Source organism: Eutrigla gurnardus (assembly GCF_963514095.1).
Source record: "Eutrigla gurnardus genome assembly, chromosome: 4".
Lineage (NCBI taxonomy): Eukaryota > Metazoa > Chordata > Actinopteri > Perciformes > Triglidae > Eutrigla > Eutrigla gurnardus.
In genome coordinates this window covers 14,953,986-14,979,118 of record NC_139918.1, presented here as the reverse complement: position 1 = coordinate 14,979,118, position 25,133 = coordinate 14,953,986, and the positions used below count along the sequence as shown (strand labels likewise).

The following is a 25,133-nucleotide window of genomic DNA, read 5'->3' as shown; positions in this document are numbered from 1 at the left end:
CCCAACGCCCACACACCCAAATCATCGCCAAAACGCCAGCCGTGCAGCACGCATACTTGCATACTGAGACGCCATAACGTTGACCTCACATGCACTCCAGTACAGCAAACACAAGCCACGTGAAGACACTCGCATGCCTCGTACAGTGCCATTCACCACAGAACTGGCAACACGTTATCCGGCAGGCAAGATGAACACTTGATTTGCTTAGTTTTTTTTTTGCCTTGATTCGCCTCCTTGAAGCCACAAGAATGGCGGCCCAGACGCTCACAATTTACACAGATCAACACCAGGGGCCACGCCAGCGGCTCTCTGGACGCACTTAAAGGGATAGTTCAGATGATTTTTAGGTGGAGTTGAATGAGGTGCTTATGTTTGTGTGTTTCCTACAGTGGGCTGTCAGCGGTTTGAAGGAACACATGGAAGCAGAGCGAGACATATTTTAGACACTTTTTAACAAACATAAGTGGAGCTATATTAAGTATATCATCACCTCTTTACATCGTCAGACAGCCCTTTGTGACGAGGAAGTCAAGCTGTTATCTATGCTCTCTTACAAGCCACCAGACCCTGTTGGAAAAAACTGTCATTTTACTCCACTGTATACAGGAGTCACTGGTCTGCCTCGCTGTTTAAAATGAAGTGTTCAGACCTCGAGGACAGTCGGAGGCTCATGAAACTCTGCAGCCACAAACCAGAGACCCGGGGCATTCAGATGATGGCATACTGTTCACAGCAACAAGGTTATGAGCTGAATCCAGAGTTTCTAGAAGTGTCAGGTTTCTGATAAAACAGAATTGCAGCATTGATTTTTCTAAGGTGTTGCTCGAGGGCTTGGTGATATAATCTCTTAATATTTGATGATTTCTATTCATGCACAAGTGGTAAACAATTATAACACGAGCAAGTCAAATTTTGCTGAACTTATGAGACATAAGTGATCATGAGAACGGCCATCGTGTATTCCTAATGTTCTAAGCCCTAATAGACCTTCAAAATGTGTTTTTATTTCAGATGTATGACTAGAAAAAACAGTGCTGCACAGTCTCAATGAATCCTCAGGTTTCAGACGATGTTCAACACTTCTATGTAGCTACTGCTGACCGGCGATCTCCTCAGTCCTTGGGAGCCATAAGCAATCGTTTAAGCAGTGCAACCTCGACGCCCACGTCCTCTCAAACTAACGCTGTGCAGAAAAGTCTCCCATTCCCGTCTCCTTCTCCGTAATAAGTGCCCGTCCTTGGCTCTCTAACTGACCCCCCCCCACATGTCTCCAACAGACTCTGATTGATTCGGGCTCGACAGTTAGTGGATTTCCATCATCTAATGCAAGCTGTGAGTGCTTCTCTTTTGTCCTGCTGTTTGAGCAACTGTCAGCTCCCGCGTCTTTTTCTGCTTCTCATAATGTTTCAGGCAGCCGGCAATCTCCTTGGCTTGTCCTCTCGTTACCACACGCTTCGGAGTGCTCCAGCAGAAATCAGGCCGGCTCAGAAGAACGCCTCGCCGCCCATACATTACACGTTCTGCTTGGTCAGGGAATTTTTGATAGCGATCTATAACCAGCAGTTATGCTCTCAACAGCCGAGTTGATTTGGGTTTTTTTTCTGAGTCGATGTGCACCATATGTGGCGAGATGTTTTGGCGCAATTTAGGCAAAAAAAAGAAAGAAATAGAAAAAAGGCAGCTGCTTTGATCAATCAATAACACAAACGACAGGATGCTTAAAACTGTCGAGAGCCTTTATTTCCATTCAACATTACATAAAGAAAGAAGCTATTTACAATTATTGTGAAATCACCATCATTTATTATTCTGGGCTGGGGACGCCAGACCATCAGTAGTAGTCCTCCAGCTCGCCTTTCTCCCCCTGGTTCTGGATCTGCTGCTGCTTCTTGTACAGATCAGCGATCTGCACGGAGATGGACAGAGAAGGTGGAGAGAAAGAGGGAGGGAGCATGGGAGAGAGGGAAGGGGAGAAGATCATGAAGTCAGGTCAGTAACATGAGGAGAGCAGCTAAAAATAACACTTTGATTATTCATATCCCGAGCTTTGAAGTTCGTGACGCCCAGCTGGTGACTGGGAGATGGAGGTTGTGTTCACTTGAGCTCATCGGGGTTTGGGAGCAGGGGGGGGGGGGGGGGGGGAGTAGTCGGGACAATGAATAATGTGTGAATACAGGGCCCGCCCAGAATCAGCAGCATCAGTACCAGTGCAGCAGGGTGGCACAGTGAGGGGGGGGGCATGATCAAGGTAAAGCTTTGATTCCCAGACTGGGTTCAAACCGTCTACACAGTGAGATCAGGTTTCTTCTGCAATCGTCTTCTCAAATAATACAAGTGTGGTTGAGATGCAGCCGATGTCCCAACCCCCGACTCCCCCGCTAACGAGCACAAATCTCAACAGATGGCTGTTTATTCCAGTCGGTAAAAATTGACATTATAATGTGATTCAGACCTTATAAAAGTTACACCTGTTTAGGCTGAGGTAGAAAAAAAATATATATATCCGGATGGTTTGGGCCTCATCAAAATTCTGTATCTATGTGCGGATGTCCAGGTGATGTTACACAACAACGAGCAATGCTTGCGTGATACCTGGGTTTAGTTGGAGAGGAGGGGGTCGGCTGTCAGCCAGCGTTTTGGACATCCAGGGTGACTCTCGATGCCGACAGCGTGCCGTAACATTGTTAGTAGAGAATCATACCGGCAGACAAAGAGGCAGACAGTGAACACGTCTGCAAATCAAAGCTAAATGTTTCCAGCCTTTTGTGTCACTGCTGGAAAAATAGATGGAATTTTTCATTCCGGGTTACAAACGGACGTGAAAGCGTCCTCGGATATTTCGTCAGTGCAGAAGTTAGCGCAGGAAAGCATGATTCGGTAGACATTTCATGCTACAGTAGCAGGTGTAGGCCAGTGTCCACAGTCTAACAGTCAATAGAAGACTTTTTAATGAATATAACACTCACTGGAAATATTATGATCATCTTTCAATCATTTCAGTATTTTTGTAGTAAAAAGAAAAACATTTGCTGGTTTCAGAATTCTCCACTGTAAGAACGTTGAGCTTGTTGAAAGTGTGTGTTTTTTTACATTGTTTTGGGGTTTTATAAGCTCATGATTATTCATCTAATTGTTAAAATAACCAGAAGACTGATAATGATTTTTTAGTTATTTGAATGTTTGAGCCACATTAACATACTAGTGAAATTTCCATGATTCTTTTACCCCATTCAATGATGTGGTAGAATAAATAAATAAATAAATAAATCCCTCGTACTTCAACAAATACTACTTCATTAAAGTTTGCATGTTGGTTTTTGCCTCAAGCTTCTCACCAAGAGGGAGTGCAACAACTCGGCAACACTTAGGGTTCAGCCCACCTTCAGACAACTTTAAGGTGGACCAGCAATATTCTCCTCAGAGTCTCTTGGCTTATTTTTATATCTTGTTTTCTTTTAACTGTGTAACTGACAGCATGGTTAAACAGTTAATTATTAATATCCCTATTGTAATTCTGCTCTGTGTGTATCAGGAAAACACAACGTTGGTGGTAAACAATCTGATTAACCCACAGCTCCCCTGTGGTTAAAAAGATTGCAATCTGTAATCTTTTCACAGCCCTAATCACAACATGCAACCTGTTAAGGTTAGCAGATTTGTTGTTCACAACGTCGCGTTAGAAGGGGGATTTCTGGTCGCCCTGGACGACGGGACATTGTTAATCTGGAGTCCTGATCCCCAGAATCTAGAGAACAATGAGTACGATCACGTTTTCAGAGTTTTCCCTGCCAAGCATCCCTTTAGACTCCAGTCGTTTCAGCTCTATAGCTTTAGAGAACATGAATCTCAACGGCCTCTCCAGGAAGTTTTATGTTTAGTTTGTATATGGTATTTCATATGACAAACAACAACAGCAGCTGTGATGTGTGCATTGACTGCTAATTCAGGTTGCTTGGGTTGAATCATAAATACATGATGTGCAGGCGGGTCAGTGGGCAGGTTAGAGAAAAGCAAATATAAAAAAAAATAGCATCTTAAATAATTTAATAACTTAATCTATGTCTTCAGTAGAATGAATCCACTCATAGAGAGCTGAAATAAGAGAAATGAAAGCTTTATAATAAATAGGATCACAGATTGAGGTGTTTGTTGTTGGGATACTCGAGTACACGTGTGTTCAGCTGAAGCTACAGCTGACCTGCACATCTCTTCTGTACTGTATAATTCACTGGTTTCTGCCTCACAATATATTACCCAGACTCCACCGCTCTACTCCTGAGGTGCTGCTTTACCCGACTGTTATATAGATTGGCTCGCCGTGCTGCGGGAGGCCACTACAAGAAAGCTCGTCCTTGCAGTGCCGTTCACCCCTGAAACTTTACAGGACAGCTCCTGTGAGGTGATGATGCAGATGCACCGTCTCCACGTGGCACGGCAAAGTTAAACATACAGACACGTGAGAGCATTTCTACAGCATTACAGCGGGGACGCAACGAGGAGGACGTTTGATGATCGTGGGCGCCGAGACCCGAAAATGAACTAAACGTGTTTGATTTCCAGGAATAAAAACGACAGTGGGGGCGGCGTGCAGTTATGTAATTGCTGTACGCCCGAACACATGTAGCACCGGTTACACGGGCTGCAGCTTTACAGTCGTTACATCACACGAGGCCTGCCTGTTTGACCTCCGCACGCTCTACGGATGTGGATCTGATATCATTCTATACTTCATCGCGCTGCTGATTTCACACTCCTGTTTCTTTAGCCTCCAACCAGGTGACGTGACGTACCTGAGCTCCAGTCGTGGCATCCTCCGGCTTCTTGTCGTCTCTGATCCGAAGGAAGCGGGGGAACCTCAGAGAAATGCCCTTTTCTGGATCCACCTGAGGACAGACAGAATCACAGTCACCAACACTGATGCATGGGAGTCAACAGTAACCTCTACATGTGTTTTTCAAGATTCAACATTCACTTGCCTCTCAAATTCTTTTATTTCCTACCAATAGGGAAGCATTGCATTTTCCTTTTTTTTTTAAATAACATTTTTCATAGATTATATATATGACAGGTTTGTCCAGACAAATAAATATACTTTATGAGGATTTTGGAGGTGTCATATATGAAATGTATCCATTATCTGTAATCTCTTAACCTGTTCTCGGTCTGGAGTCGATCCCAGCTGATATGTGGGGCGAAGGCAGGGTCCACATGACGGGTGGTCTCTCTATCAAAGTGCTTTCCCACATAAATATAGACGCAGACAACCATTTACCCCATCATTCATGCCTACGGGCAATTTAGAGGCATCAATTAACCTGCATGTCTTTGGACTGTGGGAGGAAGTACCTGGAGAGAACCAGGTCAGGAGTAATAAGAATAATAATCACACTCATAAGTGAAATGTTATGTCTGTTTAGGTGAAACTGGCAGCAGCTGTGGACTGGAAACAGCCCCATAACAAACACATAATTTATTATTTAATAAATCAATAAAGCTGACAGCCACATATACTAATTTCAGCTTCCCTCCAGCAGCGGGGCCCGATGAACAAATTGGGATTAATTGCAAATTGTTTGACATAATTGTGGTAAAACAGAAGGAAGTCTGTGTCTCACAAAAGTGCTTCTCTTAGTGTTGAAAAATCATTGTTTCCACCAACTATTAAAGGGAAAAGCATAGCTGTATGATGTTAAAAGTAATCTGACAAATGACCTGTCAAAACTAACCGGGTGGTCGACAATATGTAACGCCTAGATACTGCTAATCCTCTTAGCAACGGTCTTGTTTGTTTACAACTCATCAAGTTATCGCAAATTCAAGTGTTAAAAAAAAGGCATATTTACAATAACCTGCAGCACATTATGCCTTTAAACTATCAAGTCAGTAAAATGTGGAATAAATAATATATCTTTGTTCCTATAGACGTTTTCAGATAGATGGAAATCCTCCATCTCTGTGCCACTCTACTTCAGCTGTGGTTGGAAAGAGAGTTGAACACCGTGAAGATTGTGGTGAACACTTTTATGTGCACTGTGGGACCGAGTCCAATGTGCAGCCAGACTACGGGTAATAAACAAGAATCTGTTCCATTAAATCCAGCATCTTTTACAACATTTTTAATAACTCAATTAAGAGGCGCTAATTGTGACTTTTCAGTGGAGGCGACAGACCATAACAGGCAGAATTTATCAGTGGAAACACATGGGAGGAAGGAGGGATTAACGGGCTGAACTGACCATTCCCATGGCGGCCTTGTAGACGGGCGACAGCGAGAGGTCGGCACACTTCACCTCCCAAACCTGCACGGCGTCCAGCCACACGTCGGGCTCGGCTGACTGGTCGATGCGGTAGTAGGCACGAGGCTTAGGCAGAATGTGCTCCTGGAGAAAATTAAACAGATAATGACCGGCTTCATTACGAATTAAATGAAATGTTTCTGTTCTCAGAGCCTTAATTAATGTCACAGACCTTATTCAATTCATGAAATATTAAAAAACATAGTATATGCACTGTAGATTTAGTATCTCTGTGAACACAATGCCTGATTTCTTTTTTTTTTGGTTTGTGGAAGTGTGCGACGGCGAGGTGCCCTGCTGCTGCTGCCGCCGCCTCACAATCACTTCCCAGGAGACCGCACAGTCTGAACGCTCGTAGTCTGACGACGCCTTACTGCCTGAGGGCCAACATGAAAGGGTGATTTCCAAACCACATTATCATACACCTACACCAAAGATTTCATTCAGAAACACTGTGATATTCACGTTTTTGTTCCCTGATATTCACCTCTCAGGATTAAAAATATATATATATCATAAATTACCTCGCAGCTGAGCTCAGGCATCCACCGCCAAATTGTTCCTGTTCTGTCAACTTCTACAACATTTAATCGTGCCTTTTTTCAAATCCTGACACGTGCAATCATTCCATCAGTGTAGGTGTCACGCATTTACAAAACGATACGCATCTCGTTTTGCCGTGAACCAACCGTTTGAGAATGTGACTCTGGGAAGCGTGCGGTGTTAACTAGACTGCTGCAGTGTCCACAGAAGTGGGTCATAGTTAAGTAATGCTGGGAAGGAGGGGAAGGAGAGCTCCAGCAGTAGTGGTGCTGCTTTTCTCTCACACATTATTTATACTGGAGGCATTCAAGTGACACTCTGATACAGAGTGAATTACAATGAGTGAGCTGGTAGGCGTGCAGTCCTATAAAACCCTGCTGCTGATAGACACTAGTTAGCCATACACCTATACTGTATACTTTATCTGACAGGTTGGGCCTCAGCTAGACACCATCCCCATTAAATCCCATCTTTGTGGTTCTCAAATTTAATGATATATTGCAAACCTGGAAGATCATTATAATGTGTAGGAGCGGTTTCATTTGTGTCATTTACTCCTCCGAGCGCTGAGTGAGGCATCCATATGCAAAGAGACGTGTTCAAGGAGAGTAATTATAATCAAGTACGGGTGTGTTACTGGGGAAATGCCGTTTTTGCAGACTTTGCACCACTAATGGTGAGGGTGAGTTAAAAAAAAGTTTGACTTCCTGTTTATTGGAAAAGCTGGAGATTTCATAACGAAACACGTCCCTCAGTAGAAACCCGTTAGTGGCCACTTAAAGGAATACGTTAGCCACAAAACGACCAATTAGTCACCTTTAGTAATAAACTGGGATTTCCTGCGAGAAGTGAGGTGTAGTTTAGAGCTACAAGTAAGTTGTATTATCGATTTATCTGCCGATTATTTACTTGATTGTCTGACAATAGAAAAAAAAGGGCTCATTGCGTCCCCTGTTGCAGTAGAGCAGCAGAGCCACACAGAGGGTGTGAACGGAGGCAATCGCCTCCTTGTCTGGACTCCCATTGGCCAGCAGCGCTACAACAGAAGCAACACGGCCACACCAGCAGCTCGCCTAATTCGCCATCCATCACTTTCATTACGAAGCACTACAGTACAGGCTGTATTGGTCCGAGGGAGACAGAGAGAGAAAAGAAAGGTTACGCCGCCTTCTCTATCAGCGTTGCACTCAAATTCTGCACCGTGCAGCAGTTTGTGCCACCGAGTCTAAACCCTTAACCTTTCAAATATGACTTTTAAGGTTATTTCACTCCAAAGTGAGTGCTATGTTTGTACAGTGAATATTATCTCACCATTAATTACTATCCTACACAGACGGCAGCAGTTTAAAAGCCCCTCTGCTCTTATTTCGGTAAAAAGCGGCTCTAAATTTAGCTGATAAAGTCAACACGAGTGCTGAAATGAATTTCCGACTCTCACAACAGCTATCGTTTTCAGAGAGCAGTTGACAGTTTTCTTCCAATGCCGCTGCTCTGCTGCTCTGGAACCAACCCCTTCAAATATAAATTGAAAAAGCAATTCATTACTCAACTTCAGAGCACGCCTGCAGTTACTCCAAATGCAGATTTTTTTTATATGGGAAGCTGAAGTACTTTAAGATCTCTCGACAATATTTACCACGAGCATGCAAATACATGCGATTCAAAGCCAAACTTTTTACATTTTTTGCATGTATTTTCTGTGATGTGACGTATTCATAATAGCGGAGAGTATGTGGGCATTTCGGGGTGGGAGGCAACTCTCATTCTGGCAACTTAAACTTAATAAAAGGTACCTGGAGGCATCCCTTAATAATCCATTGCAGTATTTGAGCTGTATTAAAGAAGTATATTTGCACAATGTCCATCTCATTTTGGCATTAGAGTCTCCATTAAGATCTGGAATTAATGCAGATTTTAATGAGGGAATGAATACTTGCAGAATGAAAGGTGACCTCAAGCCACACTCATTCTGTCTTTTCTAACCTCAAAATTGACTCTGAATGTGTTTGAGAAATTAAACACATTCAGTCGCAGACGGTTAAAAAAGAAAAAAAAATCTCTGGTATGAATTTAAAATATGAAGGCGTCAACGTGTGGGAAGAAAAAAAAAAAAAAAGTCTCGAGCTGTGAATTTTACCAGTTTGTGCAACAGTCACGCTGTGCTGCGTTACCTTGAGGAACTTGTAATGCTGCTCCAGATCTTCATCCTTGAAGCCTGTCCCGATCTGGAAGAGACCAAAGGAGATGAGGCACACGTGCTTAGATATACACGTACTCCCTCACAGTGAGACAGCAGACATTTGGCAGCGAGCAGCAGAACACATAACAGCAAGCAAATCACCCCTTGCATTACGTCTTTTGCCTGAAGCATCGCCTCTCCAAAGGGCTGAACCTGCTGAGACACGGGAATCACCTAACGGCGTGACACGGAGGGGAAGAGAAAAGGCTGGTATATCATGCAAATAGAGCTCACAGATGTATACTCCAAGGCATATTCTGCAGGTGTCCACCACAGGCACTATCTATGTTCCCTAGGCTGCTGTCACAACAGGTTTTAGAGACATTTCATTTAACTGTGGCACCGTTATGTATTCGCTTTAATCAACCAGGTCAGCCAAGTCCTCTACCAGACTCACTGGGGTGCAAATCTGCAAAGAAAACTTTTTGGCACTCAAAAGTACTGAGAAACATTATCCTCCAGGCTTTAGTTTCAGTCGTTTTTGAACCGCTGACAGTGAAAGATTTGTTTTGAGCCTCTGATTTAAAGGTTTTTCTTCTTTTGAAACAAATAAGAAAAATCGAAAAGAGTGATTCCTGCCATACTCACTTTACAAGATGGTGTACTCATCATAATAGCAGCAAAACATGTATATGTGAAATATGTAACGTAGAACATAAGAAAAAAATGTTAATTATGTTTAGCTGGGATCTAATGTGATGTTTCAGCTTCTTCCACTGTCTTTAATATTACAGTATATCAGTACCAATAACAATTCAATTTAATTAAAGAGCCATTTGTGACTCCTGTACATTTTGTAAAAAGAGTCCAAATTAGCTGCGACTGTAAGCAGTTGTCCAGAGTGGATGAACTGTGAGTGAACTACACTGCCAGAGTTCTGCAGCGTTGCTGCTTGTGGTTCTGCTGAGGACTCGACTCTCTTGCTCAAGGGCGTATAGTTGAGATTACGCATGGGAAATGGAAATGTGGGTTAAATTCTGCTTTCAGTTGTAGCAGAGGGCTCCTCAAGTTTACCACGTCAAGGACAACAAGAGAATCGTTTGTTTTTTCAAACTTTTCAACGTCAACCATGAAACAAAAGCAAGAGAGAGAAAAACACCAGGGAGTTTTCACCATTTCACTATGAAATAAATTGTTTTTGGCTTGTTTTTGAAAACTTCAGTGCTCTGTGTACTTTTTAAATATGTCCAAAGTTGCTGTGCAACTTTTTAAATATTGATGCACCAACACAACTTTAAGAAAGCACAAGGTGCATCTGCCAAGTTATCCAATCAAAAGTGAGATCAGAAGAATTCCCATGAAAATCAACGTGGCCAAGATCGGAGCTGAAACTTTGAATATCAGAGTTAATCAAATTGGATGTGATTGGATGAGCAAGGTCACCATGACTGACGGGTGTGACCGAATCCTTCCACTAAGCAGATCAGTCGGCATTTGTTTCAGAGCTCCAAGTAAAAAAAAATAAACGGTAAGTGTAAAAGAAAAACTCTCTTTGAAAAATATCTGAAAATTGGAGGTCTCTCAAACACTGGAGCTAGCAGCTGTGCAGCCAAAGGAGGATGAAAATCAATAACAGACAAAAGACAGGAGCTCTTCATCACACACAGCGAGCCCAGTATTCTTTTGTGTACTTTAAACGCAACATCCATCCATGCCCCACTTATACAGGAGAGTCATCTCAAGTGTGAAAACAACCCCCAATGAGATTTTATTTATAGAATAAATAGTGCGAACAGGAAAAACTCCCTAGCACTGCCTGAAAATGTAACGCGGTAATCTAACGGACGCCTTAACTTCCACCGGCTCTGGCAGAGCTGCTCGGTGGCCAACAGCAGAAGGCTGGGGTAGTACCAGCGGGCTCCCAGGTTTGAAGGTGTGCAAGGACATGAAAGTGAAGCAGGCGGCGCAGCGAAAAGTGTGTTATGGCTGCTCGCTAAATCCCTTTTCCATGCATAAAGACATAAAAGCTACAGAAAGAAGAAAAAAAATGGAGAATTTTTGCAGGACGACGAAGAGACTGAGTTTATGCTCTGTGGTGAAGTCCTACTCCAGCTTGCTCACACTCTTATCTCCAATACACACACAAATACACACAAGTGGTCACGCATCGGCCCAATACATGCTTAGCACTTATCCTAAGATGCACCCAGTCACGCCTCCACACACACACTTGTAGAAACATGAAGATTTTCCTCTGACTCAGATTTGAGGGGAAAAGTGACAGTTCAAAAGATCGCACACAAACACAACCACACAAAATACAAAAAACAGCCAATACACACTTAGTGAAAACATTAAAAGCCTGCAGCAGTGCACGCACACACACACAAACAAACAAGCACAAACGCACACCCACACTAGACACAGACGTGAACAGAAAACACTATATTCCTCCTTAATAAAAACATCTAAAAAGCTGAGGATCAGCTGTGCGTCACAAAGGTTACATGTTTAAATACACAAATCATCAGAACTACACTCAAATATTTTAAGCATCAGGATTCAACTGCTGCCTGACAATATGGACAACAACAGAAAAATAACATGAGTTTCCTTGCAGACGTTTAATTTGGGTCGCTCAAGACACCATTTAAAACGTGTGTATGCACGCCTCCCCTCGCTATATTGAGCGAACAACAACAGGTTGGCGAGCGTGCAGCTCTGTTGATTAAATAATTTAATTGATTAATAGATCGAACAAAGATAGAATTAAATACTTGGAAAAACTAACATTATTAATCCTGAAAATGTTTCACTTTAATTTTGCCAATGTCATTTTTTCATTCAAATTTTGTCAACATATCGTCATTGAAATAAACCCGTCATAATCGAACCATGTGCTGATGCATCGTCTACAGTCACGCACCTTGCAGACGGACTGGAACTCTTCATTCTCGTCGTCGTAGCAGGCCAGCAGGAAGCCCCCGTAGGTGCCCGTCCTCTTGCCTTTTCCCATGTAGGCGCCGATCACACAAAGGTCAACTGTGTCACCCACCCCATCCAGGTAGTCCTTTTTCAGCTGAGGGACAGCATGGCAGCGTGTGAGAGACAACGAATCTCATAAATAAGGGTGCAATAAAACAAATGTGATGATACGCATTGTTGGAGCTGATTAGGGCATTTCATTATGTACAAAACTGGATCATTTATGATGTATAACTTATGACTTATAAAAGCAGTATTAATTAAATACCAATTAAATGCTACTATTAAACAAAAATATGACTCAGAAAAGTTCAGATATTTGCTCTTTATCCAGATAAAGAGTCATCACTTTTTACGCATCAGTTTAGATGAATGTAGATAAAACTCCACTTATAAAGATGCTTTATTTCTTTATTATTTCTCTTCATTTTTATGTATTCTGCACAAAATGAACTGTTAAATATTGTACCCACAGAGAAGTTAATTAAGACAGTCAGAGATGCATAAATGTGTGCTCACTTGTATGTGTGTGTATCATAAGACACTAAATGCTTTTTAATGGTGTCTCACACACACCTTGAGCCAGTTGTGAGAGCGCTTGGCAATTTCATACGTGGCATCCTTCTCCAGAGTCTTCACCATTAGGCCCTCGCAGGAGTCTAAACACACACACACACACACACACGCACACGCACACATTAATACACCAAAACACGGTTCTAGTCATGCAGAAAGGAAATGAACAGATTATCTTTCAGATACATGGAAGGTCTTTGTCTCTGTCTTCTGAGAGAGAGAGAGAGAGAGAGAGAGAGAGAGAGAGAGAGAGAGAGAGAGAGAGAGAGAGAGAGAGAGAGAGAGAGAGAGAGAGAAAGAAAAGTCTGGGGACACAACACACAAAAAAAACTCAATAACACAACGCACACGTTCTGTCTCCGTTCCGCTAACACACACTCACACAAAGGCTAAGGCACAACAATACAACAAGCATACAGGTCAAACAAAGAGACAGCAGGCAGGAAAACAAGCAGACATCACACACACACACACACACGCACACGCACACGCACACGCACACACACATGCACACACGCACACACGCACACACACTTTACACATGAAGGCAGCAGGCAAGGGCACAAATGAAATGAAACTTGCACGCTACACACCCACAGACAAAAAGGTTCAAGACGCACGGGGGACAGCAGGAAGGAAAACAAATAAGAAACTGTGTCTCCGTCTAACACACACAGTCATGAGCACACCCACACACACACACACATACACACACACACCTCGGACAGACTGCTCCAGGAACTCTGCGATGGCGTCGGTGTTGTCGGAGTCGATGGATCGGGCGAACACAAACTCTCCCTCCACCTCTGAGAAACTCTCTTTCAGCAGAGCCCGACGCCGACACAACGGCTGTCGCACCAGGGACTACACACACACAGACACACACACACACAAAAACAGACATCATTACAAATGGCAAAAGTGTGCATCATTACAACCATTTCCTCTTCATAGCTTGGAGCCTTGCAATGACAAGGATGAAATGCCGTCCCGACTAGATACCCACATACACACAGTCTCAGAAAACTCTCAGACAGTCATGACAGCGTTGGACACATTCAAACACCCACATCCAACCACACAGTACAGGCTCAAACCAGCAGAACACACACACAACCACCATGTTTCCAACCACCTATAGTAGGGGTTTGGGTAAGGGTGCAATCGAGCACAAAACTCACGGATCAGACCGCATCACATTTTTGACTCACAGATCGGATCAGAAGAAGAAAACGGGAGCAAATCTAACTTTGACAGATCACCATTTCTTCCATGGATGCAGGTCGCTGATCATTGATGAGCCGTATCAGCTGCCGATGCAGATCATTTGTTGTTTTTGTTATTATAGCAGCTCCTAACTATGTTTTTCCCCACACCATCTTTCTGAAAAAAATATTTAAACTGCCCCAAAGTCAGTGTAAAATGTCAAACATTCTAAATGCTTCTACTTATGTTATTGCAAACTGTTCAAATGACTACAAAATAGATTATTGTATTGTATTAAACAACTTGGCATTAGTTTTAATTATATACACACCCTAACCCTAAAAAAAATGAAGGGAATACTAAATCATCACCGTATAACACCAGGTCAGTTAAACTTAGGGAGATCAATTTGTCCATTTAGAAAGCAGAAGTGATGGTGAATCAATTTCAGCTGCTTTGGTGCAAATTAAAGTGACAACAGGTGCGATGGACGGGCAAACGCAAGACAACCACCAAAAAGGGACTGGTTTTACGCGTGGTGGCCACAAACCGTTGCTCTCTCCTTCTCCTTCCTGACTGATTCTTCTCTAGTTCTGCTCGTGTCCTCGTCACTACTTGGAGCATGGACTAGCATAAGACGGTACTTGCAGCTCAATCAGGTTCACAGGTAGTCCAGCTCCTCCAGGATGGCTCTTTCATACGTGCCATCGCAAGATATGCTGTGTCTCCCAGCACAGTCTCGAGAGCATGGAGGAGATACCAGGAGACAGGCCGTTACGTCAGGAGAGCTGGACAGCACCCTAGAAGGGCATCAACCCAGCAGCAGGACCCGAATCTGCTCCTCTGTGGGAGGAACAGGAGGAGCACTGCAGAGCCCTGTAGAATTACCTCCTGCAGGCTACTGCCCAAACTGTCAGAAACAGACCAGACCAGCACTGTGCGGCTTGACTGGCATTCACCAGAGAACACCAGAACTGGCAGGTCCACCATTGGCACATGACTGGTTTGGCAGTGGGTCAGTGATCTGGTGGTCTGGGGAGGGGGAGGCGTATCCTTGGGGGGTCAAACAGACCACCATGTCCCAGTCAAAGGTACCCTGACTGCTGTAAGGGACCGGGATGAAATCTTCAGGGTGATTGTCAGACCCGGGTTCCAAACACACCGAGTCACATTATGATGAAAATTCACAGTTGGATCAGCTTGTGTTTTCCATTTATACTTCAATGTGATTTTGAATCCAGCCCTGAATGGGTCGATGATTTTGGTTTCTGTTGACCATTGTATAATTTGTTGAGAACAAAACATCAGTGAAGATTTTCCACTTGAATAATATGTTTTAATTAATCTTAATTTTTATAAGAAGCTGCTTAGAGCTAGTGTTAAACAGTCATAATTCCCTCTCTAATATTTACTTTATATCACTATAAAAAACATCTCCTTCAAAACCTCCGTACGTTAGCCATTAGCTCCGATGCTGCCCATGTTACAAACTCTAGAGTAACATTTCTTCTGCAAAGTCTTCACTTCAAGATGCTGCCAACATGTGGGCACAATAAAAAACACAAACACAACGGGTGTGTATTTCTAAACGCCTCATACACCGCTGGTGCTGCTAGTTTTACCCACAGTGCCAAAACACTGAGTTTATATTCATATTTTGTCTTAAAGCTGTTCACTTTAAGTAGGATGGTACCAAATAGTTTGAAGCTTCGTTCATAACGTTGACATTTGAATTATAAATCAACATTCCAATGCTGCGCAGCAGGGGTTTTTTATTGCATGTCTCATTTTGTTTGAACCCAGTATCTGCACAGATGGAGATAAATATATTAGATACAAACACACACACAGACACACAGCATGCAAGGCAACACTGTACAGCTACATGTATTTATGTTGACCAAATGGATTCATCAAGGAAGTTGATTTAATAAAAACTACCTTCTTTCATCAGATAATTTTTTCAAGGATGCACTTTTTTTTTTGGTTGATGATGTCGTAACATATGACATAATATTTAACACTTCAATAGAAGCTTTGAATGTTAAAAGGGCCGTTTGGTACAGCCCTACGTTTAAGATATGATCATTTTTACAATTAACCTTAAAAGAACGTGACTTTTTTTAGAATGTTATCTGCTCCTTTAAACCTGCCAAATTACTAGTTAATTATTAGTACAAAGACACACGACGTCTGTCCTACCAGCCCTCATTGGTTAGCACAGTGTTTGCATGGAGGCTTCCCCCAGACCAACAACAGGGCTAGCAGGGAAAAGGAAGGCAGAGCACGGGGGTTTGGACAGTCAATTATTTGAAGGGAGAATCAACCAAAAACAGATAAACAAGATAAAAAAAAAAAAAAGCCAAACAGCCAAAAACAGACCAAGTTCCTACGGGGACAAATTAATTCATAACATTTACATAAATGTCACATTAGGTCGGGGAAACAATGAAACGGCACAACTTCAGCCAGTGGTGCTCTTTACATTCTGTAATTCCCCCCTGTCCACTTTATATAACATTCCCATACCATTGGCTGATGGGAAGACTCGCTGATTTGCATTGTCTTCGGCTGACTTTTAGGAAATTAGCTTAAAAATTGTGTATTATTTGGTTGGAATCATACACTCTCAATCCCACACCCAATTACAATCACCGCACACGCACGTGCACACAGTCTCAGACACACTCCGCTGGAATTACAATGAGTGTTACAATCATTATCTAGTTACGGCCGCGGGTAGCACCATCATTGGCATTCAGGGACGTTGTTGGTATCTCAGTGGGGTGACAAGCACACAGGCATGCTCGCAACTAATAAACACGCACGCACACACGCACGCACACACACCAGTGTTAAGGCATTTGAAAGAGATCTCTGGGTAATATTTTCCTCATCAGCTTTGGGTCTTACCTCGCCGTTAAGATAGAGGAGGTCAAAGGCGTACACACACACTTGGACTTTGATCTCCGAGGCATCCACGTCCTGCAGGGAGGCATCAACACACACACACACAAACATTTTATATTATTCACTTGACAAAAATATGCAAATAGACTTTTCTTATTCACAAATCGCTACATCCAACCTTGGGACTTGTTACAAAGAGCTCTTTGATTTCTCTCCGGTTCATCTTGAAAGTTAACCACCCCGCCTCTCCCGTCTCCCTTCTAGCTTTTAACAGCATCGCGCCTCCTCGCTGTGCTCCTCCTTTTCTTCCAGCGTATTACTTCTTGCTCCTTGACTCCCTTTCACTCACCTTCTCCATCTTCTGCTCTTACCTTTCTTTCCCTTATTACAGCGTTTCCCCTGTGGCCGTATATGTATGTATGTGGATGTAAAATCCCATGACAATCCCCCAAGTCAGTAAAGTCCTTCCTTCCTAGCTCAGTGATTTAGTAAATCAGTTTTGAACAACTAACACAGGGAAAGAGAGAATGTCTAGTAAGTAAAGATGGATGTAAACAATGCAGGCTTCAAGATGATCCCAAAAAATGTCTAACAACTTAGTTGCGTCTACTTAGGCCTTTGTTAGGCCTCAGGAATACAAGCTACGCACTTTGGTGAGAAACACTGAATGGAAACGGAAATGGTTGACAAGAAAACTCCACAGGGCAAGAAATGTCTTCGCTAGTAAAAACATAAAAAATTGTCTAATTAGTTCCTGAAAAACATTTGTAAAGCTTTTTAAATCAAAAGCAAATTAGCAAGGCAAACAGGAAGTCAGTGCAGCATAACTATTACTTGCAGTTGTTAATTCAACTATAAAATCAAATGACTAATCAGCTTCAACAAGAACTTCCTGATAGTTTAGTTCAGTTCCTTGAAAAGTTGTCCCAGGTCTGAAACGGTTCCTTCAGCTCATTGTTGTCTGCATTTCCATAACAGTCTAAAAGCTGCCTCTTTAATCTAAAAACCAAGGTGGGAATAAAAAAATCACTGTAATGGCATTTACTCCTGTATAGTATTTACTGGTGGATTTTGGATGTAATGAATGAAATGCGGAGGAGGAAGATGAAACAAAGATCTTCCGTCTCCATGGTAATTCATCTGTTGGGTGTTTGATGGATATGTATTTGAGCTTGGAAAGTAACCGCAGTGAAACAATCCAAAAAATACATTTACAGCACCGGCATGATGCCCCTCTCCTTCTCTCTTCTTACCCTCCCAGCTCACTCACACGATCTCTCGGTCTTTTAAAAAATGAGTCAGGAAGCCAAAAGCAAAGCCTGACTTTACTTTTAATGTAACAAAACAAAGAAAAATGCTCTTCACTCGTCCTAAATCGATAGCAGAGCACCCCTTTGTTTTATGAATGAAGCAGTGTACAAGTGAAAGCAGCAGCACAGCGACGGATGCATCATCGACTGTCATCCCTGCAAACGTCGCTTTAGTACTTTCCCTTGACCAGTGCCTTTTTAGTGGGTAAAATGTCCTCACGACTCAATTTAGACCCTGGTGCTTATGGTCAAACACAATGAGTTCCTTAAAACGTTCCTACGTCCTGCAGTCAAGAAGGGACTCTGGACTAACTAATCCTTGTACTTAATAATGAGCAAATCTCTACTTAGTAATCACTTACAGGCTAAGTTCTCTTAATGTACATATTTAAGAATTTGCCGATATTCTAAAACGTTGATAATGGTAAAGGGATGCACTCAGGAATACTGGATGAAAGTGTCTCCAATAAAACTGCAGTCTCCAAACCTGGAATATTTCTCATGTGTGCCTCTTCTCATTTTCACTCCCTCATTACCTTCCCCTCCGCCAATTAATGGTGTTTAATTAGTTCCTATCGGCTTTCATCTCCTTATCTGAAAGATGTCATTGCAGCAAGAATGCTCTAGGAAGTAAAGACGGTGGAGATGTTGTCCTAAAATGGCCTAAGGGGAGTACAATCAGTTTGTGTATCAAACCATCATTACAAATCATGACTTCGTAGTGGCGCGAACGACATTTAGCAAAAAAATAAATAAAAAATCAGGATGCTCATTTTCCTCCTCGTGTTCACCGTATTGGCGCTCTCATTTCCCCGTTCCTAATTTTCAAGGATGTCACACACAAAGACGCAAGGTAGAGGAGTCGTTTCACTCTAATGTGATTGGTGTAGTGAAAAGAGGCTGTTATTCTGATCAAAACTGAAAAAACACCTCGCTGACATTTGCAATCTCACCTCCCCCCCCCTCCATTCGACTCTTCTGTCTCCCACTTATCAATCTTCCCCTCTTTCTGTCTGCTCTCTCTCCATCCACCGGATCATTTCACTCTATTATCTGCCTCTCCTCCACCTCCTGGTCTTTATCTCTGTCTCGTTTTCCCGCCAACCTTTTCACCTCCCTTTTTCTTCTCTCATCATCTTCTACCTTCTACCCTTTTACCGCCCTGAGCATTTCATTCAGCTGTCTCCCGCCTTATTATACCCTTCTCCGTCCGTACCTTTCTCTTACGGGTGGTGAGGACCTGGAAGGGTTGGATCTGTTTCTTCTCACGATCCCAGGCCACCGCCTCAGAGTCCAGGACGCAGGATACCACAGAGTCCTTCTTCACCTTTTAGAGAGTTCAAACGGATACAGCAAAAGGAAATTTGAAATTATCAAGAGTTTTCAGTAGAGAGATGAGGAGGGCTTTTTAATATTAGAAAAGCCAAACAGTGTTATTAACTACTAAATTTGCTGTAGTAATCAGAGGATTGTCAGGAGGTTGCAATGAAGTAAATACAACAAACCTGGGAGATTTAAAATCAGTACGAGACTCTACTTGGAGCTTTGAAAAAGGCATGAATAGAGGCAATCAAATGAAATGTATGTTCAAGCTGTTTAAGGACCGACAGCAGCCCTCCATTCGTTGCCAAATGCTTTGGAAGCGAGCACATTAACCTTTTTCCTCCACATTACATTAATCGTTACTCTTGAGTAGCGATGTGTGTCGCTGCCATCTCTTCTACTCAACCAGTTACCAAAGTGTTAAACATCACATTCACCCTTCTTTTCAGTTTAGACATCAATAGCCAAATGATTCACTTGAGATGTTTTACTTTTGCATCTCAGTTTAATGCTGCATTTATGAAAAGGGTTTGGCAGCTGATAAATATTTCATCGTGCTAGGACCTTTAAATGTACAACTTGGATCAGTTTAAGAGCCACTCAGCAAGTTAGATATGATTATCACGGAAAGCCAATCCCAGTTAAGAGCGAGAGACACATTAGAAGTAACTGGTTGTTTGGAAACAGTCAAATATATCAAACGGAACCAGTAATACTCATCAGGTCATTAGGCCAAGTAATGCATGAATGTATTCATATTAATATTAATGTGCTAATGTATTAATATCAATTCACAATTAGAGGCAGTAAGACACTACGGTAGCTTTGGGAAAATGAGTTTCCCCTCATTAGTATGCAAAATAATGCAGCAAGGTGCTGTAAAATCTAATCAGACCATCTCCTCTTTGCAGGGAATGTGTGTTAGTGTGAAGTTTCACTCTGGCATTGTTCATGTATTGTGTTGATGGGAATGTGTCCACACACACGCACACACACACGCAAACAAAGATGTAGCCATGACAACATAATGTCAGGGCTAAGGACGCGCATTTTAATTTAAGCGATTAATTTAAGTAATTGTCTGCCATGTTTATGATTAGCAATCGATTTCCTGGATGAAAGCTTAATTTACAACAACTGACATCGGCTATTTTTATTGCACGGTCGTGGTGAATTAAATGTCATGAATTAAGGATCATACATTAAATAAACACTGGAAAATAGTTTCAAGCTCAATTTAAATTAAATGACGCCATTAATTTAAAATGCAGCGTCTTTCTTGCAAAATGCAAATGAGGCACCAACACCCAAACTTTCACTCTGTTCAACAGTTTCTTTCATCCAAAACCACATTTTAGGCAGAGGGAAGTGTGATGAACAAGATTCTGTTGTTCATCATCCTTGTGAGAACGGAAAAACAAACGGAGAACGAGGAGACATGAGAGTTTTTAAAGGGGAGGAGAATGTGTTGAAAAAGGGTGCAAAAAAATGTGAGACGGGAGGAAACAAGTGAAAGCAATAAAAAGGTGAGAGAAGACAGCAGTCAGAGGCATCGACAGGAAGAAGAGCAAGAGAAAATATGTGAGGTGTCGGGGAACTAGGCATGGGAAGATATGAACATTTCATGCCGTGATTATCTTATTGCATATAATTGCAATATTCTCCCGATAATAATCAAAATATGGTTAAAACTCGAAAGAAATTGCACTAAGACATACTGGAATCACTTAACATTTTGATTAATAAGATTATCCCGCCAAAGGAAGTTCACCACGATCAACCTATTGTGAGTGGGATCCAAGATAAAAATCCAATATCGTCCCATCCCTAAAAAGGGAGAGAGGTGAGAGGTAGAGCCCGACCGATAAAGGATTTTGAATAGGGGTGGGGAAAAAAATCGATATTGCAATATATTGTTGTGCTCTCTGTCGCAATAAATAAATCAATATACTGACGGCAAATATCGATATTTTGGGTCTACGGGTTTTTTTAGACTCCCGTCGGTGCGTCTAAGAGTTGACGGTTGTCCTGAGCGGATCGCGGGGGCCGCCCGCTGCCCGGTCTGATTGCCTATTTACGGGCAGGATTTCCGAGCGGCGCGCTAGAGTTTAGAGGCTCACGGACTCACGGACTCACGGACTCTGGCATCGGGTACCCCGAGGCGGAGGAGGAGGGTCCGCCGACGTGACCCGCCGGCGCTGCCCTCGTTTCCCCCGCTAGAGCAGCACCGGTTCAAAAATGAGCGTCATGCGCGAATGACGCGAATGAAGCGAATGAAGCGAATAGTCCAAAATGATCAAGCGGCGCGATACACGCGTCTCACGCGATTGTATTCGCGTCTATCGCGTCCGGTGTGAACGCCGCATAAGCGTGGCCGTGTGCTGGCCGGTGCTGTTGTGAGCTTCAAGCGCTTTTCACACAGCATTGAGGGTATGAGGACCCACTTTTCGGCCGGGCTTGATTGCCTATTTACGGGTAGGATTCCGGGCGGCACGTGTTTACCGTCCGTCGGAGGGTCCGCATGTGTGGATCCGCGGAGCCGTGTGGGCATGAGGCCCGACTTCCCAGGTACTGGATGGGTGAACATAACTCTGCACATAATTGGTTGCATACTGAAATGTGCCCAATATTTCATTTAATTCTGATGTTATTCTTATCTTGTTTAGCTATTGTTAAACTAAAACGGGCCCGGGTTTACATAAAACGGGCCCGGGTTTACATAAAACAAGTTGCTACTGACTTTTCAGTATCAGAAAGCACTGTCCTGGTTTACATAAGACATGTTATTAATGTTCATGCACTTTAATGTGTCCAGCTGGACAGTGTTTATTCATTTGTACATTGTACGAAGTTTTGGAATTTATTTTTTATGCATATTTTTTCTTTTTCAGTCACATATCGTGATATATCGTTGATGAAATTTCTTGCAATATATCGAATATCGCAGATATCGTGTATCGTGATATTATCGTTATCGTGGGCCAAATATCGTCACAGTATCGAATCGTGAGTTACCCGTATCGTCCCACCCCTAATTTTGAAGGCCGATACAAATGTTTGTCGATTTAAAAATCCGATATTCCGATATATCGGCCCTAACATTAGTTATTTATGAGTCTTCACTAAAATAATATGATAATGCAGTTTAAAAACAAACCTGTTCATTTTATTGTCACAACGGAACAGAGGAACATCAAAATATATTAAAGTTCTGATAAATAAAATGTATAAAAATACAAACTTAAGATATAAAACTTAAAGTCCTTTGAACGAAAACACAATAACAACGACAACCAAACACAAAGTTACCAGAATTAAAAGACTTGGTAAGCTTCATAAATATAACTTCAAACAAGACTGGAGACAAATTCTGTTAAGTTTTATAAGGGTGTTCCGTCCGTTTTTATTTTATTTTTAAAATATTCATTTATAGGCCATTATAAATGCCGATACCGATAGTAACCGATAGTTTGGAAAATGCCTAATATTGGCCTCTAGTGAGAGGTGAAGGGTACAAGAGGCTGAGAAACAAACCAAAAAGATAAAATGCACACCGGCTGCATCAAACGTGTTGAAAAAAGATGAGAGGAAGAGAGGGAGAAGACAGGAGGAAGAGGTGAAAAGAGAGCGGCAAGTAGAGGGGGGACGAGAGAGCTGATTAGAGGGAGAGACATGAGAAAGAGAGTGTGGACAGAAGAGCAATAAGGTGAGAGACAAAGAGGCATGTAGCTTTTAAAGCTCTGAAAAGAAGAAAGGAGCAAAAAGCAGAGAGATGAAAGTGAGTATGAGAGACTTGAGAGGGTAGATGTTATGTGAAATGATGAGATACAGAGTGTGATGGAGAGAAAGAATGACGGATGAAAATGGAACGAGGGGAGGGCAGCATTAAAAAGTAAACTTTTGTTCGCCGGCGTGACCCCTCCATAGTGGGGGAGGTTATCCACTGAGCTGAGCCATGAGCAACCGTTCAAGCCATGCTGGCACAGAGTTACTGGCTTTCCACGGGGCAGCAGGGTGAGGCAAAAGAAGCCCCCCCCCCCCCCCCCCCAAAATACAAGCCAACTGGAGGACAAATACTTTGCATTTCTTATTGCTACTTCACAATAAAAGCCTCCTGCTGGTTTTCCGATGGAAAGGTTGCAGTTCATGGTCAGTGCCTTGAACCTCTAGTGCCCCACCAGGGAAAAGCTTTTATTATGAAGAAGGGAGAGTTGAGTTTAGAAAAGAAGCTCTGATAGTGTTGTAGAAGTGATCCATAAACAAAAACATAAGGATGGTATCTATGATCATTCAGTTAGAAGCTGCAAAAGAACCGAGAGACTTTAAGAAAGAGCACTTTCCCCTCTGGTCACTCATTTTTAAGCAAGAAACCACTTCATTTGGAAGAGGCTGTTACAGTCTGGCCTCTCAGCAGCCCTGCTAAGGCCTTAAAGGCATTGTGGCCAGAGCGGCTGTCCCCTGCTGTGAGGCCAATGTGCTGATTCAAAGTGTGTACTTTGAATCTGAATTAAAGATAAAAAAGCAACGCCCGTATTAACCAGGTGCATGATGGTTGCCTCGCTTCAACCTGCAGTTGCAGAATCCCATCCTGCACTTTTTTCTTCTCCTTGTCATCTTTACCTTATTTAGAATATCAGTAATGAAGTCACCAGGTACCTCACTCCTAACCTAACTACTAAGTCTCAACTGTGACAGCTCGTGCCAGCCTTGATATATATATATATATAAAAATAAAAAAAACAAGAGAGAAAGCAGAAAAAAAAAGACACTCAGCAAGCGCAGGGTAGTGAGCAAGCTCAGATAACCTCAGGCCAACTGCCAGAGCTGCAGGTGCTGGTGATCTCTTCCTCTAACCCCGCACAAGAGGGAGCTGGCTAATTTGGCAACCTTACCCATAGCAGCAATTAAAAAAAAGATGTATTTTCCCCCATATATATTAGAGAAGTTTCACAAGCTGGTTTCAAACATCCATTCTCAATACACACCTCTAAATAAAATCATTAAAAAAAATGTAATGGCAGAAGGACAAAGACCAGCAAGGAAATAAATACACTTTGAGGGGTTTCTGCCAGATAGATGTAAGGTTTAGGAAAACCATCTAAATGAAAGACAAACGTGTGCGGTTGTTATCCGCACAGCTGTAAAAGGCCTCATCTGACAATCAAAGCTCAGCCAGACTCTCCCGTCGTCCCTCGGGCCTGAGCTACAGCGCTCCGTGCGTTCATGTGCTTTACCTTGGGAATGCGAGAGATGATATCGGGGTATTTGCTGGTGTTGTCTTCCTGGTTGCGGCTGAACACTCGAACCTCTCCACTCTCCAGAATATGAATCTGTTGGGGGGGGGGGGAATAAAAAAAACAATACAATTAATAAGACGGACACAAAGTGTAAAAACTCTTTTGGATTTTCGACTGGTCAACTATTGTCAACTAACCGCAGGACACATGAAATTAAATTAACTGCGGAGGTCAGACTGCACAACAGTTTTGTCCTTTGAGACGGTCGCTGTGTCAGATCAGATGATCCTACGGTCATAAAGGCTTGCTGGGACTTGGCCGAGAGACATGGCAGACTGCAGGTTAGACCCAGACAGCGATGCATGCCTTCTTTCATGACCTGCATGAGCTACATATGGAATCACTTCCCCAGCTGACAGGAACAACCACGATCGTTTTCTGATGGAATGGAAGCTCTGTTGCTTTCCTTCCCAGTAGATGATGGGCAACTAAAGATCTGTGGACTATCTTCTCCATCGATCGGTTGACCAATAAAATGTCAAACTCATAACTAAAAATGTATCTC

At 42.6% G+C, this 25,133-nt stretch overlaps 1 protein-coding gene across 2 annotated transcripts in view; it reads right to left on the bottom strand.

The window, feature by feature from the left end:
• Nucleotides 1-1,725: 1,725 nt before the first annotated feature.
• Nucleotides 1,726-25,133, bottom strand: part of lig1 (ligase I, DNA, ATP-dependent) — a 42,779-nt gene continuing 19,371 nt past the window's right edge. For both annotated transcript variants that reach the window (XM_084008054.1, XM_084008055.1), the window contains exons 18-27: nt 24,566-24,661; nt 19,225-19,335; nt 16,702-16,773; nt 13,302-13,446; nt 12,583-12,665; nt 11,948-12,100; nt 9,014-9,067; nt 6,240-6,383; nt 4,794-4,886; nt 1,726-1,909 (exon numbers count right to left, since the gene is read on the bottom strand). In XM_084008054.1, the coding sequence (XP_083864180.1) occupies nt 1,835-1,909; nt 4,794-4,886; nt 6,240-6,383; nt 9,014-9,067; nt 11,948-12,100; nt 12,583-12,665; nt 13,302-13,446; nt 16,702-16,773; nt 19,225-19,335; nt 24,566-24,661 (1,026 nt within the window). In that variant the 3' untranslated portion in view covers nt 1,726-1,834. The remainder of the gene's footprint in view (nt 1,910-4,793; nt 4,887-6,239; nt 6,384-9,013; nt 9,068-11,947; nt 12,101-12,582; nt 12,666-13,301; nt 13,447-16,701; nt 16,774-19,224; nt 19,336-24,565; nt 24,662-25,133) is intronic.